We start from the raw sequence: 24,425 nt of genomic DNA on the forward strand, positions 1-24,425 counted from the left end.
CCTTGGAGGTATACACATTATAACATGATCAAAACAGAGCACTCCTACTCGAGTCAGAGAGGCCTGACTCGCCTCCACGGGCATTATTGTAACCGCAGCCTGTGTGAGACAATCAAGTCAGGACTTCGACAAAAATACTTTCAAATCTGCAAGCGATATTCTGTAAAACTTGGGGGTTCATATTTTAACCACTTTTGCATAAATAAAAGAAAATATCTCAAATAAATATATTAAAAAAGCACTACTTGTATGTTTCCCTTATAACTCTTTCCATAAAATTTCCCAAGAATAAACCATTAACCCTTTTGGCTTTCGCATAAACTTTCCTTTCTTTAACTAATCCCCCGACACTCACTGCAACTGAAATACAAAACAAATCTCCTTTAACAAAAAGTAAAACAATGCAGGCCGAAGTCTTTGCTTTGGAGCTAATGGCCTAAAACAAATGTCTGCTAATTCAAGCTGCCAAGAAAACAAAAAACAAGAAAACTCACGTGCAACTTAAGTTTCTAGCCACAAGTCCATGGGATGTTACCTGAAGCATGAGCAAGGGAAAGAGGGAGAACAGAGGAGGGATGGTGAATATAGGCTGCGAGTAGCATTCAGGCTGGACGCTGCAACTATCCAAGGCGCCGGGCGCTCTGACGGGCAGCAACAGTTGAGAATGAACCTGTAGCAGGCGGGAGACGTCTCTGCCTTTCACCTAATCAATCATTCAAAAGACATGGTTACTCGTACCTTTTTAGATTATGAATCAAATGCAATAATCTAAAAGTAGGTTACAGCTTTTCAAGGATTCATTCCTTTGAAACCTCTTCGTATCAAACATTTTGTGAAATAGTACAAGTTCAAAATGTTTGCAAATTAGGCAAAACGGTTCCACTTTGTCTTAATATTTGACTGCCAGGAGAACCTGTTTTCCGTGCCGGATAAGAATATGTTTTGTTTGCCGTTTGACACGATATATTAAGCGTCTTTGTGTGTTTCGAAAAGCGCAATATAAATTCGATGTATTATTATTAGTATTAGTATTATTATATGTGAAGCCAGCCGTTCATGGTGCACTAACCGAGTTATAGTGAAACGTCAGCATCGGCCCAATTGACACTAAAGTTAGTTAGTGCTTCCTTGCACTCGCTCATCTTTACTCTTCAGGGACTTTTCTATCAATCTGGTATCCGGTTAAAGCACCCTGAACCTTCGCTACTTTAGTAAGACGTGTTCGCCATGTGGTTGCTGCAGGGTATGAGTAAATACAAATGTTTAAAAATTCAAATGGAAAGATCATTGGCTCAGACACCAACTTCCAATACGCACACTCCATTAAAGTGTGATTACAGGACACACAGCCTATTCACAAACACAGGAAGCAGGTTTCTTGCTGTCCTCAACGCAGCATTGATTGACTTGCTGGCTTCATTCGGACACCCTGCCTTCTGCACTTTAACAACTGTAGATCATTCAATAGCTGTCAATAACAGCTCCCCTGACTAAGACAGCCTGCAGGCTTCAGGGTAATCAGACGTACAATTAGAAGCTTGTTGCTAAATCTCTGTTTTAATTCTGTCTGCTCGTTGCAGTCACACACAGATATAAAGCCCGTGGACTGTCGCGAATGTCACATGCTGCGATACCTCAGAATGCGCACACACGTGCAACGTGAACCCGCAGGCGGGTACGAGCGGCTGAAGTGTATGCATACGACCTACATGAGCGCGCACAAACACACACACACACACACACACACACACACACAGGCAAACAAATTCCCCCGCCTGTCCTCATTTGCACTAAATTCAAATCAACACGGGGAACACAGGAAGCCAATCAGATGCTCTGTCTTGCACATCGGGCTATTTGATTTTGCATTTTCAAAACAAACAATTTGCCCAACAATTGCAATGAACATCACCAAGAAGCAGGAATGTTGATTTGGGGTTAGCAGCAGCCAGGAAGCAAGAGACGTGATGACAACCATTATGTACAGTTTAATTCTGACAGCTGCAAATGGAAGAGAGACAAGTAAATGACTATGAACAGGGGGGGGGGGGGGGAGTGGTGGAGTGGTAAACAGTGACATCATGGGCCTGTTTTAGAGTACTTAAACAGCCGTGAGGCAGCAAAACATCACTCAGTGAAATAGCCATGCTCCCTAAGTCTACGGCAGAATCGGTCTGCAAAGCATTACCATAATAACAGCAGGCAAATCTGGAACATGGATGTGATTTTTAAAAAAAAAACTATATATATATATATATATATATATATATATATATATATATATATATATATATATGTATGTATGTATCACCTAAATCCGCTGTATGCTTATATTGCTCCCATTTCTTAACTGTTTTATTCTCTGGAGAGAAGTGTATCTTGGTAAGTCCAGTTCTGTGGTTTGTGGCTTTCTGACACGGTAGAATGAAGGTTTCTGGCCACGACCTCACTTCCTTTCTGACAGAGAGACAAATTATTTATTGATGATTTATAAAGTGTTTGAGATGATGCTAATAACACACTAGGACATGGATGAATGCATTCGGTGGTCTCTTCGCTCTATACACAGACGGAACAGAGGACACAGATTGTTAAGGCTTGACCTTCCTCTCTGTGTCGTCCGGGGATAATGCTTCATCTCCGTCCTATCATACCATCTCATTTGCAGCATAGTCAGCCCAAAATTAACTCGGGACTGGAATAGCTATTCTAGTGGTTTATTCATTTGCCGAAATCCTCTCATTTTAGTGCAGACGACGTTTTTTGTTGTTAAAAAGACACAAAGAAAAAAAACATATGTGATGTAAGTGTGGATACTTTGTGCTTTGACTCCACCTACAGTTCCCATAGAGCACCACATATTGTATACTGTGTATACTTTGACCCAGTAGGTGGGCTGCCGCCTAACGTGGCAGTCAAAACCAAGTGAAATTGAACTAAAAATAGAAATACTGCCAAATAACGTGAACATTCCCATAATATATCCCAAATAAAATTACACTTTAACCATCTGTACTATTTACATTTCTGGTTCTTTACAAGAAACCCTTATTATGCAGGCATCATCTTTCTTGAGGGATGATTGTCAGCAGTGCACACGGAGAGCGTCGTGAACATGGCAGACGTGATCCATCCCTCACAGAGGGCACTTTCACACTACTCCCAGAGCGCAACAGTGACAGCACGCTGACTTCCCCCTCTATGACACACCTCTGCTGATGAGAAGGTGTATTTTGGACTTCTCCCCGCGGCTCCTCTTGTGCCCCGCGGACATACACCCTGCAACATCTTTGAAACTTTGCGACGTGTGTTTATCCTACGTTCAAATTTCCATTGAGCTCCCGGAGAAGATCCTAATGATTATTTTTTTTATTTGCATAATTTCGGCTTCTCTTGCAGTGAAGAGCAGGGCTTCTCTAGTAGGGTTTAAACATTTGCAGCTTAAAATTTCGAGTCCTCCCATTTTAAGGCAGGAAGACGTCCAAGTTATCAAAGTTGTGGACTGGCTCAGCAACATGTTTTATTTTTAAAAAAAAAGACTCTTTTTGAAGAGGTTGGTATTTGAAGATGGCGAAATATTTCTGCTGCCCTGATCTCGACCGGGAGCATGTTGCACCACTAAAGAGCAAGAACAAGGACTAGTTTTGACGCGCGTTTGTGAGGAAGTTTGAGAGACTTTGGCTCCAGGCGACAAGTAGATCAGAGGGATGTGGCTACTGCACAGAGTTCGCCATCGCCTGGAGCTAGAGAGGTGTTGGCCCATATATTTCTTCATAAGCTGGTTTCACGGAGTTGAACCTGGTTCGAACTGCTACCGGGTGCCACTGGAGGACGCAAAGGGCAGTCACTTAATATCAGTTGGCGGAGCCGAACATCTGCATAGTAGAGCAGAGAGGAGGAAATTGCTAATTTGGAGATGACTAATGCATGCGCCAGCACCTGGGCTGCATTGTGGACGAGTGTAATCCACCTCTGCTGTTGATATGAAGGACGAACCTGCATAAATGTGCCACTGCTGCCACTTTAAATGAGCGTCAGGGAGTCGTTACATGAACGACGTTCATAATTCATAATTAATAAGATGTTTCTCTCAACAACAACAATAACAACACTATTTTCCACATTCTTTAAAAGAAGGCGGTTATCGTTCTGTTTTTTCGGCATTTTGAAGTAGACATGTGACATTTCCTGCGCTATTGGATTGTCAGATGAAAGCGGAGTAAAGTGCGAGTGATGCAGATGGTTCTGACAGTCCAGGGAACTTCACAGCTCCCAGCCTACTCTGGTTGAGTGTTTTTCTGAGTCCCTCTGAGCTTTCTGCGAAGCTCAAAATGTCAGTCTCAGATCTCGGCTCTACCTGCGGTGTACTCAAAGCCCCATTCAGTTGCTTTTTACAGGACTGGGTACTTGCTATGTACACCGTGTCTGACTTGAGAGAGGTGTCTCTCGTTCAGTTTTATTGGGACTCAGGATGGTCTCCGCGTTCGTAAAAGCCCGTTCTTCCTCACGGTTGGTTGTTGCTCGTCTTTGTTCTTTCCTTTCTTTTGTTCTACCCACTTCTTCTCCCACCTCCTTTTTTTTCCCCTTCCACCAACGAAAAGAAGGGAGCTCATGTGACAGACATTTCCAAATTAAGATCATTATCAATTTCCCCCTCAACAAGCACTGTGATCTTCAGCCGTGCCTGAGAGGAGACCAGGATTGGCCGTGTGCACTGGTCTTAATGAATCTGGCTCTTTGTGAGCTCAGGTCCATTTGTCCCAGATGCTAATCTGCAGAGCTCAGCTCTGAGGCCAGAGGCGCTTTTACATGCATTCGGTGCAAAACAACATGAGCAGGCATGCCAAAGCCCATCCTGCCTGGGTTTTTTTGTCGAAGGCCCAGGGAAAGATGTGACACATCGGGGAGGGCAAAGTGTCCCTTTGCGCCTCCACCACGAAGCGGTGTCTCACAGCTGTGGGTAGCAGATGCTCTGAGGTTACAGGCACAGGCCTTTAGGGACATCACCGCTCTGCCCTCCAGGGGCTGCACTCGTAACACACTCTGCAAAGAAAACTTACCGAAGCCTTTATGGGAGTACGGTGTTTTACCGTCAGTCCTTTTCGAACTACAGTGAGTGTTGTCTCCTTCCTAATCAGTGCAGGATTGTCTGCTTCATTGGCATTGCGCATTTATTTTGAAGTGACATTTCACAATCTTTTTACTTATACATGCAGATTGCAAAGTCAATTACTCTGAGATAAATACCAGCAAATACAATTTCAGTAAGATGCAAAAGAAGATTAGCACACAATGTCTAAGCGAGCGTTGCTGGAAATAGTAATTCCTCTTCCAGTCATGTCATATTGTCCTTCCCCCAGAATCTTAGGGACCATCTGATGTGGCCAGTATCACTCTCATATTTCAGTTATAGTGAGTCCTACATTTCTTCAGATCACATAAGCCTGCCCAGACATGTTTTCAAAGTGTTCAGGCAAAAGGCCAGGCCTGTCAGCTGTGAGGCTGCTCAGGATAGGATAATCTGTGCCGACTGCGGAGAACCGAGTGCCCTTTCTCAGTCCCAGCTAGACCAGATCCCACACAGGTTCAAATCTGCATTGAAATCATTTAGTGTGCAAATTAGTGTGCACTGATTCACTACATTGTTGCACATTGTTTTACCCATGAATCTAGTGTCTTCATCAGTCACGTTCCACTATCATCGCCCAACCGAGGTTGCAAGGTAAACCCAAATCAGTAGCTCTGTTAAGTTTTTCCATTTCTGGAACGAACAGAAAGAAAAAGGGGAAGAGCAGGCATAAAATGAAAAGTAAAAAAAAATTATAATAATCAGAAGCCTGAGTATGGGTGAGTAAATGCAGGAAGAAATCATCTGTTAAAATTAATTAGCCAAGCTTCTCTGAACAGAAAATGACAAGACATTAAATATGTATTATTTATGAAATGTCTGTGCTCTCCGAAAGGGGTGTCTAGTGCTGTTAATTACTCAGCCATTCATTCAGAAAAGATTATTTCAAATGGAAAGTGAGAGCAAGGCTATACAGCAAAAGAGCTGTTAGTTTCTTTCACGCTATTTTTAAAATGACATTGGTGAAAATGGAAAAGCTAATTATGGTAGCGCTGAAATTCAAAGCTAATTTGAGAAGCAGCATGTCAGGTTTATTGACATCTTCTGTAGAGTGATGTGGTTTGATGGCCACCGAGGAATCTCTCTGGCGCCGCGAGGGAAAGGGAGGAGCGGATGGCATGAAAAATTATTCCTTGCCGAAATGGAAATAACTTATGCTAATAGATTTGTTGATTCCCCTGTTCCCATTGTTCCCTGTAGAAATAACAGGTATATGTAAAGTATGTTCAAAGAGTCGACGTATAGATGAAAAGCAAAGGACTTTTGAACCGAATTGTTTGCGAACATTACTGATTTTAGCGACAAAAATATATATATACTGTGTATGTATATGTATATATATATATATATATATATATATATATTACAAATGCAGTTTTTGCAGCTGTTCAATAGAAGTTACTTTTGGGGTTATAGCCGGTTAGTTCGTATGTAGAGCTTCTCTGAGAATTACCCACGAATTTGGTGCAGAACACTGGCGAACTTATGAAAATATTTATAAGTCCCAACAGGCCAGGGAGCATGACGCTGTATTTTATCATCGGCGTGATTAGTTTTATTTTCCTATGAGTGAGAAAGAGAGCCGCAGTGCTTTCAAGGTTTGTGATTCCTCCTTAAAGGCAGTCACCTGGCAAAGTGGGAACGAGAGCAGGGCATTTATCCACTTACAGAGAGCCACCCCGATGATGTCAGTAACAGATGACTGCAAGACACTCCCCTCTCCATCGCTTCGCAGCCAGCGTTGGTCACCGAGGGCAGGAGGGAAAGAGGGTGGGGGCAGGGGGAGATAATTACCAGTATAAATGAAGCCCTGCGAACGATTCGCACTGCTGGGTCCCCTGATCTAGTCTCCAAGGCAACCTCAGCACGCTCATTTGTTTTGTAGATGAGTAATTACATCCAATTAGTGGCCAGTGGAAAAAAAAAGGGAGTCCAAGAAAGGCCCATTGTTCTGGATAGATTGTGTGAATATTAATAGTGGGAAGGTCTGTGGCACAGTGATATGATCGGTGATACTAATGCAGCTGTGGGCACACTCTGCCCAGTCTCATCCTGCATAACTGATCACCACTGATGAAAATATATGGCTTTGAGTATGCGCGCCCACATGTTTGTGTGAGTCGTCCTCTTGTCCAGCTGTCCTCCGTATTCGGCAAACAAAGTTTGTTACCTGGGCCTGGCGCACCTGGAGACAGCCGCGTCTGAAAAGTTCTGCAAACGTCATGACCCGGCTAAATGTTATTTACAATATAGGAAGACCTCTTGATTTCACCGCGGTAGGGGGAATAATAGCATCTTGTTTTTTGTTCGTAATAGATCTGAGCACAGTAATGCTGCCTTTTTTTTGCAAACATTGTTGAGGGCGTGGTCCTGTAAATACACCTAACTGTCAATTGTCAATGGACATCGGCGTCCTCGTCTGATCCGTACTGTGTGAGCATAAAAGAAAAGGGTGATCTAAACCTGTAATGTGAGTTGACGCAACAGGATTATAGAAAACAGTGTCTGCCCAGTTTAATGTGGTTCAGGTACTTACAGTTAGAACCTTACTTCCCTGTCCAATTTTGAAGCAACACCCACTTCAATAATTTGCTGCAAACCATATCTTTTTATTTAATACTCAAAATACCCATCATTTAATGTGGGCTTTGGCTAAATAATAAAGATAACCCATGTATGAACAGTTTATTATTATCTGTCTCCGTATGTTATTCTTTTCAAGATATCTTTAATTTCCCAAAATTACATTTGATAATGTGTCCCAACATGGTTTATGATCAATTGTATAACACATGAAAGCAAGTACGCGTAGTGAAGGTAACATAAAATATGCCTGTTTGGATCCAGTCTCTACACCGCTCTGAGCCGGTGACATATTTGGAATAGCTTCTTTATGAATTCCCAATATCACGGTATACCGATATTATTGTCAAATGTTTTTTTTCTTCTTCCTCCGTTATAATTATTCCATTGATTCAGTGTTCCTCATTAGCAAGGCCAATCAATGTTCTGTGACATTTGTCTAAGTGAAGTAAATGGAATGATTGGTTCTTGAGCTTTGTTCAATGTGTCAGGCATTATGTGACGTACGTGGGAAGCCTGTCGTATTTGGAGCCTATAATTTGATGAGTGGGCAGACAGCCCGCAAGTGGTGAGATCAGAGTGCTAAAAAGCATTGTCGGAGAGAGAAACATGGCGGGTGCTTACATTCCATTTGGCAGAAGTGGACTGTCTCACTCTGAATGGGTAGAGGTGAAGTGGCTTTGAATGGCTATTCGCTCCAGGAGCCAAATAAAAAAACAAACACGCAGCGGGGGGGGGGAAACCCGGCACGGAAACGCCCGGTGTCACCAATCTCCGTCCCTCCTGAGTAGATTAACTCCGTTATCAAGGAGTGTGAGAAGGAGCGGTTTCTTTTAATTGCACTCTTTATATGAGCAGCTTGTCTCAGATTAAGAGGACAAGCAATAAATGCCAGCACGACTTATTGCTGAAAGACATTTTCTAAACTGTTGATAATCCACCATCTGTGTCAAAGAGGGAATCGTGCGAAGAGGCCGATCCGAGACATTCTTAGTGTACGTGGGATATTTCACAATCGTCAATAAACACGAACGCCTATATCTCATTCACATGAACAAAAAGACTCATCTGTTGCTATTAGTAAATACAAATGCTTTAAAGTCATTATTAGCGGTTCACACAGTGTTTCTATTTTTGGGACGGCTTCCTTCAGGTGTGTCGACCAAGAACTGTCGGTTTGAAATGTATTGACCTGTGTTTTAATGACTCTTCAGATTTATCTCACTCCTTGGTGATCATGATTGCAAGAAAACGTACAGGTCAATTATGCAAAAGCCAAACATATCAAAAGCTGTGGCCTTACTGTTTATTTATTTGTTATTAGTCCATTTGAATCAAGGTATTAGAGTAAATGAGGAGGTTTTAATTGTATCATTTCAGGGAGAGATAGTATGTATTCATAATTGTGCAGCTAATGTATATGAGCTGAGCGTATCAAACACGGGCCATATGCCAATGGGGCCTGGCCACGTGGTAGGAGCTGCTGGGGAGGGAGTGCAGGGTGGGGGGGGGGCGGGGGGGCAATTAAAGCAGACAAAACTCAAGGATGTATTCTAAAAATGGTGTGGCACACCGCCAAGCTATGCTTAACAATCTGGACATTGACTTTGACATTGAAAGAGTTGTTTTCCACAATGATGGAGTCCCATCCCCTCCCCCTTCCCACCCTATACTGTATCTCCCAGGCCTCCCCGATTATGGGTTTTACTCTACGCCCAGTGACCAGAGGGGGGGGCCCTGCTCCTTTGCTGACTATGGCTCCCTGGGGCCCCAAGCGGCTCAGATGCTGCACAGTGAGCATGCCACCTCCGCCTGCAACTCCCCCCTCCAGCACCTACACAGCCCGGATCAATTTAAGAACCCAGGTTTGTATATGTGCATCTATCTCATCCACTCTTTTGACTTTTCAGTTTGATTCATGACATCATTTTGTATAGATTTTCTCTTCTTTTGTTAAGGAAACAAACAAACAAATCCCTCCCCCCTTAAAAAAAACAACAACAACCTATGTAAACAGGTCTTGCTGAAGAAGTAGCATTGCATGTTCTTCCTTTCTCCTTTGTTTACATTTTTAAATGTAGATTTTCTGTTTCTTTGTGAAGTTATGTTCCAGCCCCTGCTTGCACATGAGGGGCAGACGCACACAGACTGTACTCCTCCATTTGCATGTGAACAAAATAACTACTGATGATGTCGGAGAGTACAGCGGCCTCTCTAACAGAGATCAAGTTTGATGTGAATGTTGAACAGCAAAGGAACGAGTTAAGTGTGGGAGTGAGAGTCATTTTTTTAGTCGAGCCCTTTCAGTATTTTAAGTGTAGGAATGATTGCTCATGTTATTAGTGTGTGAAAGTCTGACTAGGAAATCAGTGGGAATGCTGCACGATGTCAGACACTTAAAAGACAAAATGTGTAAATAATAATGCCATTTCTTTTTCTGATGTTCTCTCATCTACCTCATGTAATTGTAGCTTTCCAAAGTAAAATATACATTTCAATACCTGCATGCAGTGCGTAGATTATGTTATAAAGTCACGCTATTTCTTCGAGGACAAAAGTATTTTTCTTCTTTGTTTTTTTATCCTACAGGATTTATGATTATCTGTTTTTTTCTTTTTTCTTCTGATAATGATATGCTCTTGATTCACGTTTGCACCGGCACGACGTACCACCAATGTTTACGCCATCTGCAGTGGTTGTCAGTAATGGAGGTCTAGTTTAGCGAGGTGCCTTCATGTGATGCCTTGCTGTAGGTGACAGCGTTGACCTACACACAGCGGTTCGGTTCCCCGTCTCTGGAGACGCTGCTGGGCATGAATCCTGCCGCACCCTTCAGCCTTGTCTTCCTCCACTTCACAGTAATGGCAAAACTATTAAAAAAAAAACACCCTTTTTTTTTTTACTAATAAATTGAGTAAGTGCGGGTCCAGCTCTCCCCCTAATGGTTAAAGTGTTGGCCGGCTGCCCCGGGCAGATGTTGGCATTTCCTCCATTCTGTCTGTCTATCTGTCTGTGCGGACTTCAGCACACTGCAAACCGCCAAAAATAACCACAGAATGGAAACTACTGCGCAGACGTGATTTTCTGAAGGGTTGTTTTGCCATCATTGTCAGCGTGTGCAAGTGTGATAGTGCCACGGACATAGTTCACCATACGCTTCACTTTCTACAGGCCTGTTAAGCAAGTGACAAGTGTTTCATTGCGTGGACAGCTGCATGGCAGGGGAAAGATTCCTTCTCCTTTCCACCACTGCAAATATACAGGCTGTCGCTGACATGCGAGTAGAAACCCGCCGTCCTTTAGGGGCGCCGGACTGTCGGCTGTTTTTCTTACCTGAGAGGACACGTTGGAACCCTGAGGGAGTCAGACCCATTTCTGTGCTTGTTGTCTGCGAAATAGAGGTTGTATTTGTCGCCAACCTTGACCCTAATGATATGAGAATCAGAGAGCACATTAAAGTAAATGGAATCACAATGGTGCAGGGGTTTTTTCTCTTCTTCCTTCGGATGTTTGTTTTAAGTAGATAAGGAGAATGGTTCTCAGGAAGTATAATTGTTTTTTTGTGTCCGTTCGGTGCCTTATGACAATGATTACCAGCCGTAGGTCGTAGATTACCCGCGTTTCTTTTATCAAGCCATTACTGTGCAAATTCTACGGCGGGCCGAACCTGCTCCTCGCAGAGCGCTCACTCCACAGGTGGAGGTTGTGCCACACAGATTGCTGAAAGGGAGAACAGGATATATGCACGTTGAAGACAACCTTTTTTTTCTTTTTCTTCCTTGTGCACAGTGCCGACGTCTGTATTTCAATTTAAGTGAATTAAAATGAAGCAAATAGAACCTGGAAGACATAGACTGGCAACGTAGCACACTGTGTCCTGTATAGAGTTAGACATTAGACATTCATTCAGTTTGGTCTCTCAAAGTACTTCACCCACAGAAGGTCACCCCCCCCCCCCCCGCCAGCATTGAATTATTTTTGGTCAGATATTTGCATGAGAGAAATTCAGCACTATCCTTCCTTATGTAAAATAGTATATGAACGTTAACACAGTGGAACAATCTGGCCCACGTTGCACTTGTTTAACTCCCAAAGTCAAATGCAGAACCACTGCAGCCTCAACGTTTTAAAATAAAAAAAAAAAAAACAGCTTCACAGGGAGAGAGGGGTGAGCCACACTCTTAATAAAAAATCACCAGTCATAGAAAATGAGGATTGCCATTTTGCCTGAAAAGGTCCTTAATTATATAACACGCCAGCCTACTGGGGGCTGTGCAGGCGAGATAAGAGCACTAGCTGCTCACTGTTTAAAGTCCTCGCAGTTAAACTGCAGTGTCAACCCCACTAGATGTGTGTTTAGTGAGATGGCTTCATTCATCTGGAGTGCTTTCTGCGGATACGTTTCCAGGTGCTCCTGTCGGACCTGGCGTGTCTAATGCAGCTGTGATGGATGGAGTGGTGCGGTGTCACGCACGGTGACGGTGATACAGTTTGTGTACCGTGCGTGTCAACACATGGGATGCACCGCTCTCTGTCTTTCCTTACTTGTTCTACAATGCCTTGCTCTCATGCATCATAGGGCTCATATACACAAGATGGAGCATTTTCCTGCGGTCGCAAGATTTGTCTTTTTAATACATTTTTATTTATTTTTCCCACAGTCTGGTCTTTGAATGAGGGTGAGACGGAGGGTTATGTGAAGCTGACAGGAGAGGAGATTGCTGTTAAGAGATCACTGTGTTTTTTTTCTTTCTCGCCGACTGTTTTTTTTTTCTTGTCTTTTTTTTCTGCATTGCAAGTGTTTTTTGGCCTTTAGTTGGCATCTGGATTTTCAAAAGACATTTTATTAGTCAGAGTTGCTCTTACTCACAGGGCAAAGGTGGGAAGTCATGTACAGTATTTCTTTTTTATCCCCCCCGAGTTTGGACCTGCACATGAAGTCGGGTCATGCTTTAATATTTCCCCTTTATGCCTCCTCCTCTTGTCTCACATTTTGCTTTATGCCTGAAGTTACACCAGCAGCAGGAAACGCTGAAGCACACCGCTGAAATAATGGAGAGCTTTTTTTTGCTAGTTTCTTGCCGTTATCCCTGAATCATAGGTCATAGAGGAAAGCATAAAGTAGTATACCTCAAACGTCTGGGTTCAGAACTCTCAAGTGAAATCTAAAATCGGTAACATAATAATCCTGTGTTACTCTTCCTATTCACCAGCTAATGATGTTTTACAAGTACTCCTTCACATTATGCATGGCCACATTGACACTGCAACCTTACTAGTGTATTAGCATGGTGGAAGCATTTCTAGCACAGTGCTTGTTTTGTGTTGTGCATGAATATACGGCGTGAATGTTACTCCGATGCATAACACACACGGCATGTAGGTTCTATTCAGAATATCATACTGGATTCACCTATCATTTTGGCTGTTTAAAATCAAGGTCAATCCTGCACCTTTTCTTGTCGGTTGATATCAAATGACCTATAAGCAAGTCCTTCGAGACGAACACGAATCCAGTCATGTGTTCTTTGATTTAAATGCTTCCTTTTGAGCCTTAGCAAGTAAGAGTCGTGCCGATGGCTGTTGGGTGTTTCTGAGCTGCTCTGCTCCCCGCTGTGTTTGTATGCAGGCGCCAACCCGTCAAGGCCCGGAGGTTTCCCCGGTGCTAACAGTCCAGGGCCTGTGGCTGACCTGTACGGACCTAGCAGCCAGGATTCAGCTGTGGGCAACTACATCAGTGCCGCTAGCCCTCAGCCTGGCTCCGGGTTTGGCCCCAGCATCACCGTGAGTACTCGGATGCAGACTGCACTGTCGTGTCTGGCCGCACCTTGAGCTCGGTCGCCTCCCCCGTGTCAGAGTACTGCCACTGAAATACACTGAACCAACGCATGCTTACTAATTTGTTAAAGGGCTTTATACTCTTCCTCTGACTTGATTAAAAAAAATAACCACCACCTGACTCTCAGCAACTATCCCGAATCCAGATTAGTGCAGAGCAACCATTCAGTAGCATCTAAGAGGTAGGATTAGTGAGTTCAGAGGTCCATGGTGCATTTTGTACATCAGGGTAAACTCCGACCCCTCAAAGTCATCTGTGTCAAATGCAAATGTTTATTCCCCTTAGCTGTTGCACAAATCACCTCACTCCAGACTCGGTGTCACCTTCCCAGAACCAATTTCCTTTATTTTTAGAAACCCATCTGTCCAAGAGCTTGAGTTTGCTCCGTCTCTAGAACAATGCTTGCAGCGGCTTGCTTCTCTCCCAGTGTCCTTGTCCAGGTGTAGTTTCTCAGCCAGGTGTTTTTATTCTCCCGCTGATCAGTAAGCTGCCAATTGTCGTGTCGCCCCAGAAAATGTAAGACCTGCAGGGCGAACAGAGGTGGCAGTAACAAAGATTTGTTCTCAGCGTGACTATGTGAATGTACTCGGATGTCTGTCGCGTCCCGTGTGTGTCAGTTAAGCTGATGTGCAGCAACCCGTTAATAATCCTGCCTCTTGCTTTGGCTGCAATCAAAGAGAAGCCACTACAAAAAGGCCCCGGTGACAGTGGAGACGTAGCCGCGCAAGATAGTGGCGCATAATAATAATAATTGGGGAACATCATTTACAAAATTGGGTTTCCCTTTTAATATAGCCCCAACGACTTGGAGAGATCATCTTAAAGCCAATAAAAATATCTGAGGAGTAAGTCCAACCAAGCTGAAATAATGAAGCTACCTTATTTATAAGCGGTATATAAATATTGAATACGTGTTTTGTAACTCATCATAATGGACGCAGCAATAAGGACATTATAAAATGTTGATGTAAAGTATTTTTCTATTATCACTTCCCCTTTAAGAGCCTATTTTATATCTCCCAGCCTCCCTCTGTGTCACCATCATAGACCCCCTCTCTGGTGTTATTTTGTGTTCTTACTCTCGTTACTGTGTGCTCGCCCTCTTAAAATAGATCACGGTTGTAATCCATCAGTGATTCATAAGTGCAACATAATCTAGTTATGCTATGAATGTTTCAGTGTTGCTAAATTGGCCGTCTAAAAGCAGGCAAAGACTTCATCGCGTACAGCCCGGACATTCAAATGTTGGCGTTCGAATTCACGTCAAATTAAATGTGGTCTTAATTAGCGAGTAGCTCTTCATCTTCGTCTCATGTTCAGGACCTTGTTTTCGACAAAGGGGACAGTGTTCAAACGCCCCGACAGAAGACTCCATCAGCGCGTTGTTTACTTTGTCTACCCTGGACCTCACTGAATAATTAATAAAAAATGTTTTATGGCCCCTGGCAAGGTGCGGCAGGGGCTCAGTTCCTGGACTCGCCGCCCGTCTTGGTGGGCTGTGTTTGTACTGTTTTACGCGACTGAACTAAGTGACACGGGATAGGTTATGAAAATAACACCTGCTTTTCTGTAAGAAGCTAATTAATGCATGGCTTAACCGAGGTGGAATAACAACAGGCCCATTAGCGCTGCAAGACTACTCTTGCTACATTTCACAGTCTACATCATTTATTTATTTTTTCCTCTTCTACTTTTCTTCAACAGTAACCAGAAAGCACAAGAAAGATGAATTGGGGACATTTGTGGCGATTCTTGCTCTAATTGTAGTTGTATACATTAAGTTCAAAGCAGCTTTATTATTTCATCTGGCCGTGGTGTTTCATGGCTGTGCTTTTCTGGTAAATTGTGATCACACATTGTGGTGTTTGGCCCGCGACATGTTGTGCATCTCTTTTGAGAGAAATGGCTCAGGAGAGTCCTCAGAGTGAGCGGTACATAGAATCAATGGGGCTAATTCTCCCGGCTTAGCGAGGATGAAGTGAACGTGAGACTTAATAAGCAGGAAGGTTGCGGGGTATGGAAAAGTGCCACTGGGACCAAATGTGCAAAATAGCTCATGAGAAGATAAAATAGCTCATTTTAATTTTGATAAATTGTGTGTAATTGATTTATGATGTCCAAACAAAACCAGAGCTCGACAGAAAAATACATTTTTATTGGCTTTTCGCTTGCTAAGCAAAGCCTCTCTTATTAATTGTTTTGGGTCCACTGGCTATCTGCGATAATCTGTTGGTCTCAGTGTAGGAAGCAAAAATATTTGTTATGAAAGACCACGCTGGCTCATTTTCAAAGCAGATTTACCAGCAGATAGTTCACAGATGGAAATGAGGCGATTTGTGTCCAACAGTTTGTAGCCACGCTGAGAGAGAATATAAAAAACAAGTCTTTGAATGCAACAAATAGGATTCAATCCTGAAAACAATATGTTACTCTTCTCATCACATTTACCCTAAAACGTTTTTTAAAAGACTGATTTATGAAAACGAGGCAAACAGAGGCCAGGTTTTGTGACTCCCTCGCAGAATGTCAAATTGTGCCTGTGATATTAAATACTAAATCGCCTCTTGAGAATTACCCAGTGAATCAAACGGAGTGCAATAAAGCAGAGAGGTGATGCAGCAGCTCCGTGACTCTCTGCTCTCGGCGAGATGATCTCTCTATTCAGAACATTAAAATGGGAAATGATTCAGAACTAAAATGTGCTTTATAATTCATTTTTATTACCGAGGTTGCTGTTGAACTGAATACATGTCGGATCATCATATGTCACAACCTCACGGATGACTTCAGAGTCACTGATTTGTCGCCTCGCTCTTACGCTCCAGTGATTTTATTAATCCCTTTAGCCAATATCAAAACAGCCAGTGTGAAGGAGCAGTAATGAACTTAACTGTTTTTTTTATGCAAGACAATTAGAGTGCAATTAGTTGATTGAAGTGATAAAGACAGCTAATCGCTGTTAAAAGTGCATCTCTTCTCAATCCAATGATTCCTGCAGACCTGTCAGCCCTGATAACTGAGCTCCATAATGAAGCCCATTCAATAGGCAGAAACACACTGATCTTACTGAGGGGTCTTTATGATCCTATTCTCTGCATGCTTTCAGATGAAATCAACTGTGTATGTCCGCATGAATGGGGATTGTGTGTGTTTTATTGTCTCCTTGACATATCTTTTGTTTCCACAATTATTCACTGATTTTAACCTGACAGAAAAATACAATGAAGGGAAACACTTTCAATGGCGCCCGTGATGCTTTATGAACATACTTATACTGCTTTGTGATCTGTTTATAGCACACTTTATACGAATGATCATACCTTATTATAAGTCATATTTAATGACATGTAAAGTGTCATAGTTCCTGTTTACTCACTAACATGTTTTTGTTGCGAGGATTGTAGTGTAGACTAATTACTATTTGTAATTAAGTTATTAATTAATAGTTGTAATACATTGTAATCTTTTTTTAAATGCATTATGGTCACTGTTATAGTGCATTGTAATGTGATTAGAAGTATCGCTAAATGGTGGTTGTCTGTGAAAAGAATCTCAATGAATCTATTCAAGAAGAACACACAAACATTGTTAGTTATAAATCGTGTTATGATTCCTGTTTCAAAGCGTTACGGATATTTATGAGTGCTTATAACTATTACGCTGTGAGCAGATTATGATGCATTATAAGTATGATCACAATAGATTATAGACATGGACGTTATAAAAAGTGCTCCCACCTGAAGTTGCTGTTTCTTACAAAAGTAAACACAGTATGGGATCATTTACTTCATAAGGAAAATTTCTAACTATTTGTCACTTCTATTTTTTTGGACCATTAAATGAGTCCTACTTCCTGTCGTAATTTTGCAGCATGCAATGTTTTCTCCATTACAGGAATACTCTATGAACTTGTATATGACAGAAGTCTCCTGCTCCGCTACTGAACATGATCAAACTGAATCAAAGCGTTCACATTCATGATATGATCCTCACTTTTTCTCTCTCCTTGAATTGCATACTGACAAAAGCACTAACTGTACACTTTTAGGGCCCGTTGATTGCGACAGCTTTTACAAATGGATACCATTGAACAGGTGGCCGGTTGCCATCTCATCAGAGGTATTGCATTTTACTTACTGCATTTCTATTCTAATACATGTTCATCACATGGTTCTCTGTTTATTAGTCAAGTGTGAGTGTGACGGAAGTCCGGAGGCCTCTGTTGGCGAGCTGGTCTGTGCGGTGGAAAAGATTCTCATTGGTCAAGACAAATTCAGTCATTGTTCGTGTGCCTTGCAACGGGAGAAGTTCATACTTCAGTCACACACACACGCGCGCTCGCACGCTACCAGTTGTTTTCTTCTTCTTATTCATATATTTTTTTTTAAATGTTTCCAACCTAAAAAGAAGAAGAAAAAAAAGTCTGAGCTCTCATCTCACTACTCACTACTGCTACGACTGAAATAGAACCAACACTTCTTCTTTTTTTTTTGATCAACTAGCCAATTGCCTTGAATCATTAAATATTAAACGAGCAGTAGATGTCTACGAGGAACCAAAATATTTCAGTTTCATCGTGTTTATTTTGTCACTGTAATTCATCTTTATTGCTAACATCGTCCCTCGCGTTGCACAGTAGATCTCTACGGCCCACTCAGTGTCTCGAGCTTCTTTGGATGTGGCGTGTGTGGAACTCATCTGTGCACACATGTGTTTAAATGATTGTTTAAGGGGCTAATTCCCTTTAAGCAATCAGCCCAGCTACGCATTAGCACTATTTTAAGACTCGACCGTAGCGGCACGCGTGTGGACATGATTGCCGAGTTAACAAGTGCTGTAACCAAGAAGTGGAGTCTGTGATTATGAAAACTCCCGCAGCAAGTTTGAACCCGCTGCTGTTTATGATAATTGCTGTCACCTTCGTCTCATGCTGAAATATGTTGCCTTGTAGTCACGTTATTGAACCCCGATTTCTGTCATTAAATGTCCCTGTGAATCCTTCACAGTGCAGTATTTGTGGTCAGGATGTATGCAAATGAAATGAATGTTTCTTTTTTTAATTTTGTAATGCTGTTGCCATCCTTCTTTTCTTTGTGTATCACCCAGCAGAGTATATCTGGTGGCCCAGGAAAGACAGGACGAAGTTTCTAATTGGCTTTGTGTGCAGGTGATGCTATCCAACTTCAAGCACTACAGCGTCACCGAGGCAAAAAGAACGAGAGTCGGAACCATATGAAGAAGAAAAGAAAAACGTTAGTCATCTCAGAAAAATAACAACTGCTGTACTATAATCCAAACCTCCTATAACTTTACGACCTGGTTTGGTCTGATGTTTCACGTCGATTTCATTCACCAATTTCCTTCCTCTGTTAGCTTTTGTTTTGATTAGTTTTTAGGGAGTCATTTTAGTTTTAACCTTTAAGTTCTGTGTCATTTTATTTGACCTTATAGTATATTTGTGTATTTGTTTGAAGTGCGGGGGTCATAGCCAAGAATATCTGCAAGTCATGTCTTCATCTTTGTAGTGTAAAGGAGAAACGATTGGGTGTCCCATTCAGTCTTTCTGCAAGAAAAAAAAAGAAGCTCAGTGTGGAGAGAATCGGAAGGAAAAAAAATACATTTTAAGGAAACTTTAAAGAGGGTATCTAAGTAATAAATCTTAGTAGCTGTTTTATTTCATGTGATGTCTCATTGTTAACCATAATTACCTATTTTTGGGCAATACAAAGAGGACTCCAATATTTTTATGGTCCTTTTTTATAAGTGTTGTTTTTGTTGTTTAGAAATATATATATATGCTATAACAAATTTCATATAACTACATTGTGAATTCAAACTTGAGAAAAAGAAATGTAGCTGTACATATTATTCCAGTCACTGCATATAACCAACTCAGTGAGAGAATAGCATATTTTTGTGATGGTGTGTCAAAAGAACATGTTATAGCGTGTGAATAGAAGAAAAAGCTGTAAACAGTTATTATTATACTTTTTCTGCTGGAAGACGGTATAAACGACCCCAGAGACAAACAGAACACACTTTCTCTGTAAATACTGAAAGCCGAATAATTTTACAAGTGTCATACCAGCAAATTTACAAACGGTGAGTTAAGTCAACACAGTTTCAAGAAAAGAAAGAAGAAAAAAAAGAGCCTGATTGGTATCTTTTGTTTAACTGCTAAGATATCAGTATCATTCAAAGAGAGAGAGAGGAAGAAGAAGAAGGAAAAAAAAGATGATAAATCCAAAGCACACTGTACTTAGATGTGAAGATTAGAACTTGTACCAGGCATTTTACAGTGTCTGTGCGTCCTGACACTTTTATACTCTGGAGAGGAACTTAAGTGTGTTATTGTTTGTTCCATCCTGCTTGTTCCCGATTCGTTGTTGTAGGAACACGAGATCTGGGCTCTGCCTCTGGAGCCTTTACGTAACGCGTGTTCTCTGAATCAGTTCTCCGATGAGCGAATTAGGAAAGTCAACATTTTGATACCATACCTCAGCCTTTGCGAGTCCCACCGTGGAATCATTGGCAGGTTTTAATTTATTCGAGTGGCAAAGTAAATGAAAAACACTGAAAGGTAATAAAGCGAGTAATCATTGCACTGTGAGTAGTAAAGTACAGGCCATTTTCCTATTTGCACATGTTTATGTCGGCTTTTTAAAAAAGAAAAACGGCCCTGTGCTTTGGGATAGTATGAAGGATTTTGGGGTTAACGTATTCTCGACTAGACAAACGCTTCAGAGTTGTGAGGTGAGTTAACAGCTTGGGAAGTAGTAACTGATATGTTGCAGTGTACGCTTGGATCTCTTTATATATTGGACCCATGTCTCATCTAAAGATATTTATACAGGGTTAAAAGATGACACTGAATTATTCACTCTCTGTCGCTGCACCAGGTTTTACACAGTGTGTGTGTGCCTAATGATTTTACTCATGACGAACATTTAATAATAATATGCTCCGCTCCGGTTTTTAAGAGTCATCAATGGAATGAATGGCGTGTCTTCTGAAATACTTTACCTGCGGCAGGTGTACATGTTGTTTTCATTTTACCCACTTCTTGTCTCATTTCTTTTATGTTCAAAACAACCAGGTAAAGAAATATGCTGGATACTTCTAAAGTAAAATGATATGGAGGTGTGATCAAGTAATAATTTAAAGAGTAAAGAAAAAAAGACAACCCTTGTAATGTTCAAATGTAAAAGAAAATAAGAAATACAAAACTATAAAAAAAAAAAAAAAGAAAGATGCTTCTTTGCTGATTTCAAGTTTAATCAGAGTTTTATTGATACGTTGTGGTTTATATATTAATAATTGTAATATACTATTAAAATGTACTGTGCATCCATTGCTTTCTCTCTTTCCATTCCCCATCCTCAGAGATCCTACTTCTTTTGTTGATCATTCATGTATTTCATTAGTGTGTAAAGAAATCACAGTTAACTTGTAAACAGAGTGCTGTCTTTGATACCAGTGTAGTGGTCTTTGTTGTTCTCCCTTGCTCTACCTCTCCTTTCTCTCATATTTATCCCTCTCCCTCTCGCGCTCTTTTTCTATCTCCTGTAATTACAAAGTAGATGTTATATAGGACTCATTAATATAATACTTGTAGTGAATAGTGGATTTAGGACCAGTCAAGATAGACCTTTCTCTAAATGATCATGTTATTCTGAGATTTGCAGTCAATTATTTTGATAGAGGTTCATTGTAATTTATTCCCTGTATGTTTTCTTTTTGGTTCGGTTTTGCCACTCTCACATGGTTTCAGCTAACCAAAGCTCTCATGGATGAACAATAGAGAACAGTTGCTGTAAGATGGAATTGTACACAAGGCATTATTTGGATCCCCACCCTTGAATGTTTTAAAAGGGGTGTGCCATACTACCTTAAATGCTAACGCTAGATATGCAAAACTGTTATTTTTGATTACTTTCTAAGAGGGACACACGTTATAATCATGGACAAAGATTTTATGTAAAAAGTATTTCATATTTTTTTAAGAAACATACCAATGATTATCACACTAGTCATAGTTCTGCTTAAATAGCATGTTCACACTATTTGTACACTTTGGAAATATCCCATCTGCCTTTTAGACAATACTGTTATTGAACCTCTAAACTTTCATTAATAAGTCTAATAGTTTAAAGCTTCCATTCTGGGAACTAGCTTTTGTTTTAACCGGCAATCAATGTCGTTCACGCATATTGACGTTATAGAGGCGTTAATGTACGAATAAAAGCGACCTACAGCAAAAGGCTCCATTAAACAGAAGACTTCTGTCTCCAAAGCAATATTACAGCTGTTGAGGATTTGGCTGTGAATCAGGGAATTCATGTCCTGACATTGGACCGGCACCCTAAACCTGTGATTCACTGCTGAGAGGAGGAAGGATGCTATTTAAGCTTAATTGAGTTTAAATGCTCTAAATTTCTATAAAATGCCATGTCGAAGAATGTCCATAATTCAAACCTGTTAGATTCCCACAAACAGCTGCGTTTCAAGTAAAAACAAAACTATTATACAGCCTCAAGCTGTGTGCGCACGGCAAGTTATTTTTTGAGTTTAATTTCAATGAAACATAATTCGAGTTATTTCATTATTTCACCTCATGGGGTCCTAAAATTGAATCCTGGCACATTAATAAATAACATTAGTGTCTATTGGTTTTCTTCATCCACTATAAACTGTCACATGACATACAGTAAGCACAGTAATTGCAGCTTTTGATAGTGATGCTAAACACAAATTATTCCAATGAACCAGCAAGTATACGGGACAATGTGTTATTTAGAAATAAGCAAAGAGATATTATCCCAAAAGACAATGTCCACATGTCCAATAATATTCATAATTATTGTTAAATAATAAAAGCAAGTAATCGCAGTGGACAGGAAAATCGAGTATTTGAAAACCTAAAATAATATCTATTTAAAGAAATAACATGTTTCAAGTAGTATCGCCTCAATTGCACATTTTAGTGTCAAAAAAAACAATTTTAATAGGAGTACCAACTTATGTGTGCTAGCAAAGTTAGACACGGTTAAAGAAAGTGTTCCTCCCTTTCACTTGTTCCGTTTCATTATCTGAATATTTTATCAACGAATAAACTATCACTAAAACCACCTACACACTGACATCAGACGCTCGTCTAATGAAAGTATGAAATATATTATTTAGCTTTTCTCCCACTGTTGCAGCAACCTGGTGGCTCAGACTTAGATGAACCCTCATTCTCCCTCTCACAATATAAAAATGGACTCTTCCATTGTTTTGTGATCCTGTAGCTTGGACTTTAAGGTAGCATGGCTCCGTTGCTGTAATTTAATTTTATCTCAAACTGACAGCAGTTTACAGCTGATGAATGTTACACATCTTAGTAGACTAGCGTATCCATTTGGGAAAAGGGGCGGGGTCTTGATTTAAGAAAAAGAAATATAATCAAAAAAGAAAAAAAGTCAACCTGGAAGGTGTTGACATTTGTAGTGTACTACCGTATCCATTTAAACTTGAATCTTGAGGCAAGTGCTAGGCAATGGCCAACCGATTTATCCCATCCGCTGGGGGAGAAGCCCGCCCTGAAGCCACGCTCGGGACATTTCTGTCCCCTTGAATCTGTTTTATGAAGATGGACAACTGGCGTCAGGCGAGGACTGTTTCAGGCTCTGCTCTGTTTCCAATGAACTGAACAGACTTTGAAGGCCCATTGAACGTTCTTGAGCATTGACGCCCAAAAGCGGCTTATTGGTAGTGGGGCTAATGGTTTTAAACCAGACCATGTACACCCTTATCTCTGAGAGATACTGGATGTTGTCACGGTGACCACGAAGTTAGTCTCCCGGTCCACGGAAGTGACTCTCGCTACCGACCGCCATTTCTCGGGTCGACTCTCTCGTTTTTTTCCGGGACGCGAGGATCGGTTCATGTTCGGAAAAAGATTTCGACCGAACCCTTCGAGGTGACGGAAGTAGCGCGAGTTCGACTGTACTGTCGCGTTTCAGGGCGACTTTCCCCCTCCAGTCCAAAACCATTCGCCATCTCACCCACGCTCATGGCTGGATATATACAATTGCAATGTATATGTGTATAGATGAATATATATATTTGCAATTTTCACCCATTTGAACAATGTTAGACTGGAGACCTCAGCTGTAGACAGAATACTCTTCACACAGCTCCACCCAGGTTCATTATTAGCTTATGTTCACCCACACGAGAGTTCACCCCTGGCGTGTTGTCGAGTTTGGAGCAGACCGCATGGCCTAGAGGGGAGCCTGGAAGCTCTTCAGACTGCATGGACGGCAGTGTGAGGCTCTGCTGTGCTTCCATGTTTCTGCAGGCTGAGCACAGAGCTCTCTTCACTGCTGTCTGCCCATTCCTAACACTTGCCCCTTTTTTTTATGTTAACCGACTTTTTATGGCGAGAGACAGACAGACTTGACTGACATCTGAAAGCATCTTTCAGGTTATCATATGGCTTGCTTAAGCCCTGTTGTAAAAATATACTAAAAAAAAAAAGAAGAAAAAAATGATAATAATGACAACAATAATAATGGATGGGGGTCTCTCACATATCAAATGTGGAAAGTCTAATTTTATATTTGTATTTTCAAATAATAATATTGACAAAAAATGTCTGTGAAAGGTTTCCATCCTCTACTGTGGTCCAGAAATTGATGTGTCTGTCTGGAAAATAAATAAAATAAACTGAATTGTTATATGACTTGTTTTCACTGTTTCATTGCATTTTTTTTTCTTTTTTCTGAATATATTTGCGTCAATGCGTGTGTGTATATATTTGACCTGATCTCAACGTTTCATTGTCACGTGTAATTTATGTGGTGATCCATCAAATCAAAGAGACATTCACTC

At 41.2% G+C, this 24,425-nt stretch overlaps 1 protein-coding gene across 9 annotated transcripts in view; it reads left to right on the plus strand.

The window, feature by feature from the left end:
* Positions 1-24,074, plus strand: part of LOC117742576 (RNA-binding protein Musashi homolog 2) — a 221,202-nt gene extending 197,128 nt beyond the window's left edge. For 3 of the 9 annotated variants that reach the window (XM_034550087.1, XM_034550088.1, XM_034550089.1), the window contains 3 exons: positions 13,341-13,495; positions 17,599-17,669; positions 18,660-24,074. In XM_034550087.1, the coding sequence (XP_034405978.1) occupies positions 13,341-13,495; positions 17,599-17,640 (197 nt within the window). In that variant the 3' untranslated portion in view covers positions 17,641-17,669; positions 18,660-24,074. Of the gene's footprint in view, positions 1-9,396; positions 9,577-13,340; positions 13,496-17,598; positions 17,670-18,656 lie in introns of all 9 variants that reach the window. The other 6 variants (XM_034550081.1, XM_034550085.1, XM_034550080.1 and 3 more) reach the window with 4 other exon arrangements.
* The last annotated feature ends 351 nt before the right edge of the window (positions 24,075-24,425 follow it).

This window comes from Cyclopterus lumpus, chromosome 14 (genome assembly GCF_009769545.1).
Source record: "Cyclopterus lumpus isolate fCycLum1 chromosome 14, fCycLum1.pri, whole genome shotgun sequence".
Classification (NCBI taxonomy): domain Eukaryota; kingdom Metazoa; phylum Chordata; class Actinopteri; order Perciformes; family Cyclopteridae; genus Cyclopterus; species Cyclopterus lumpus.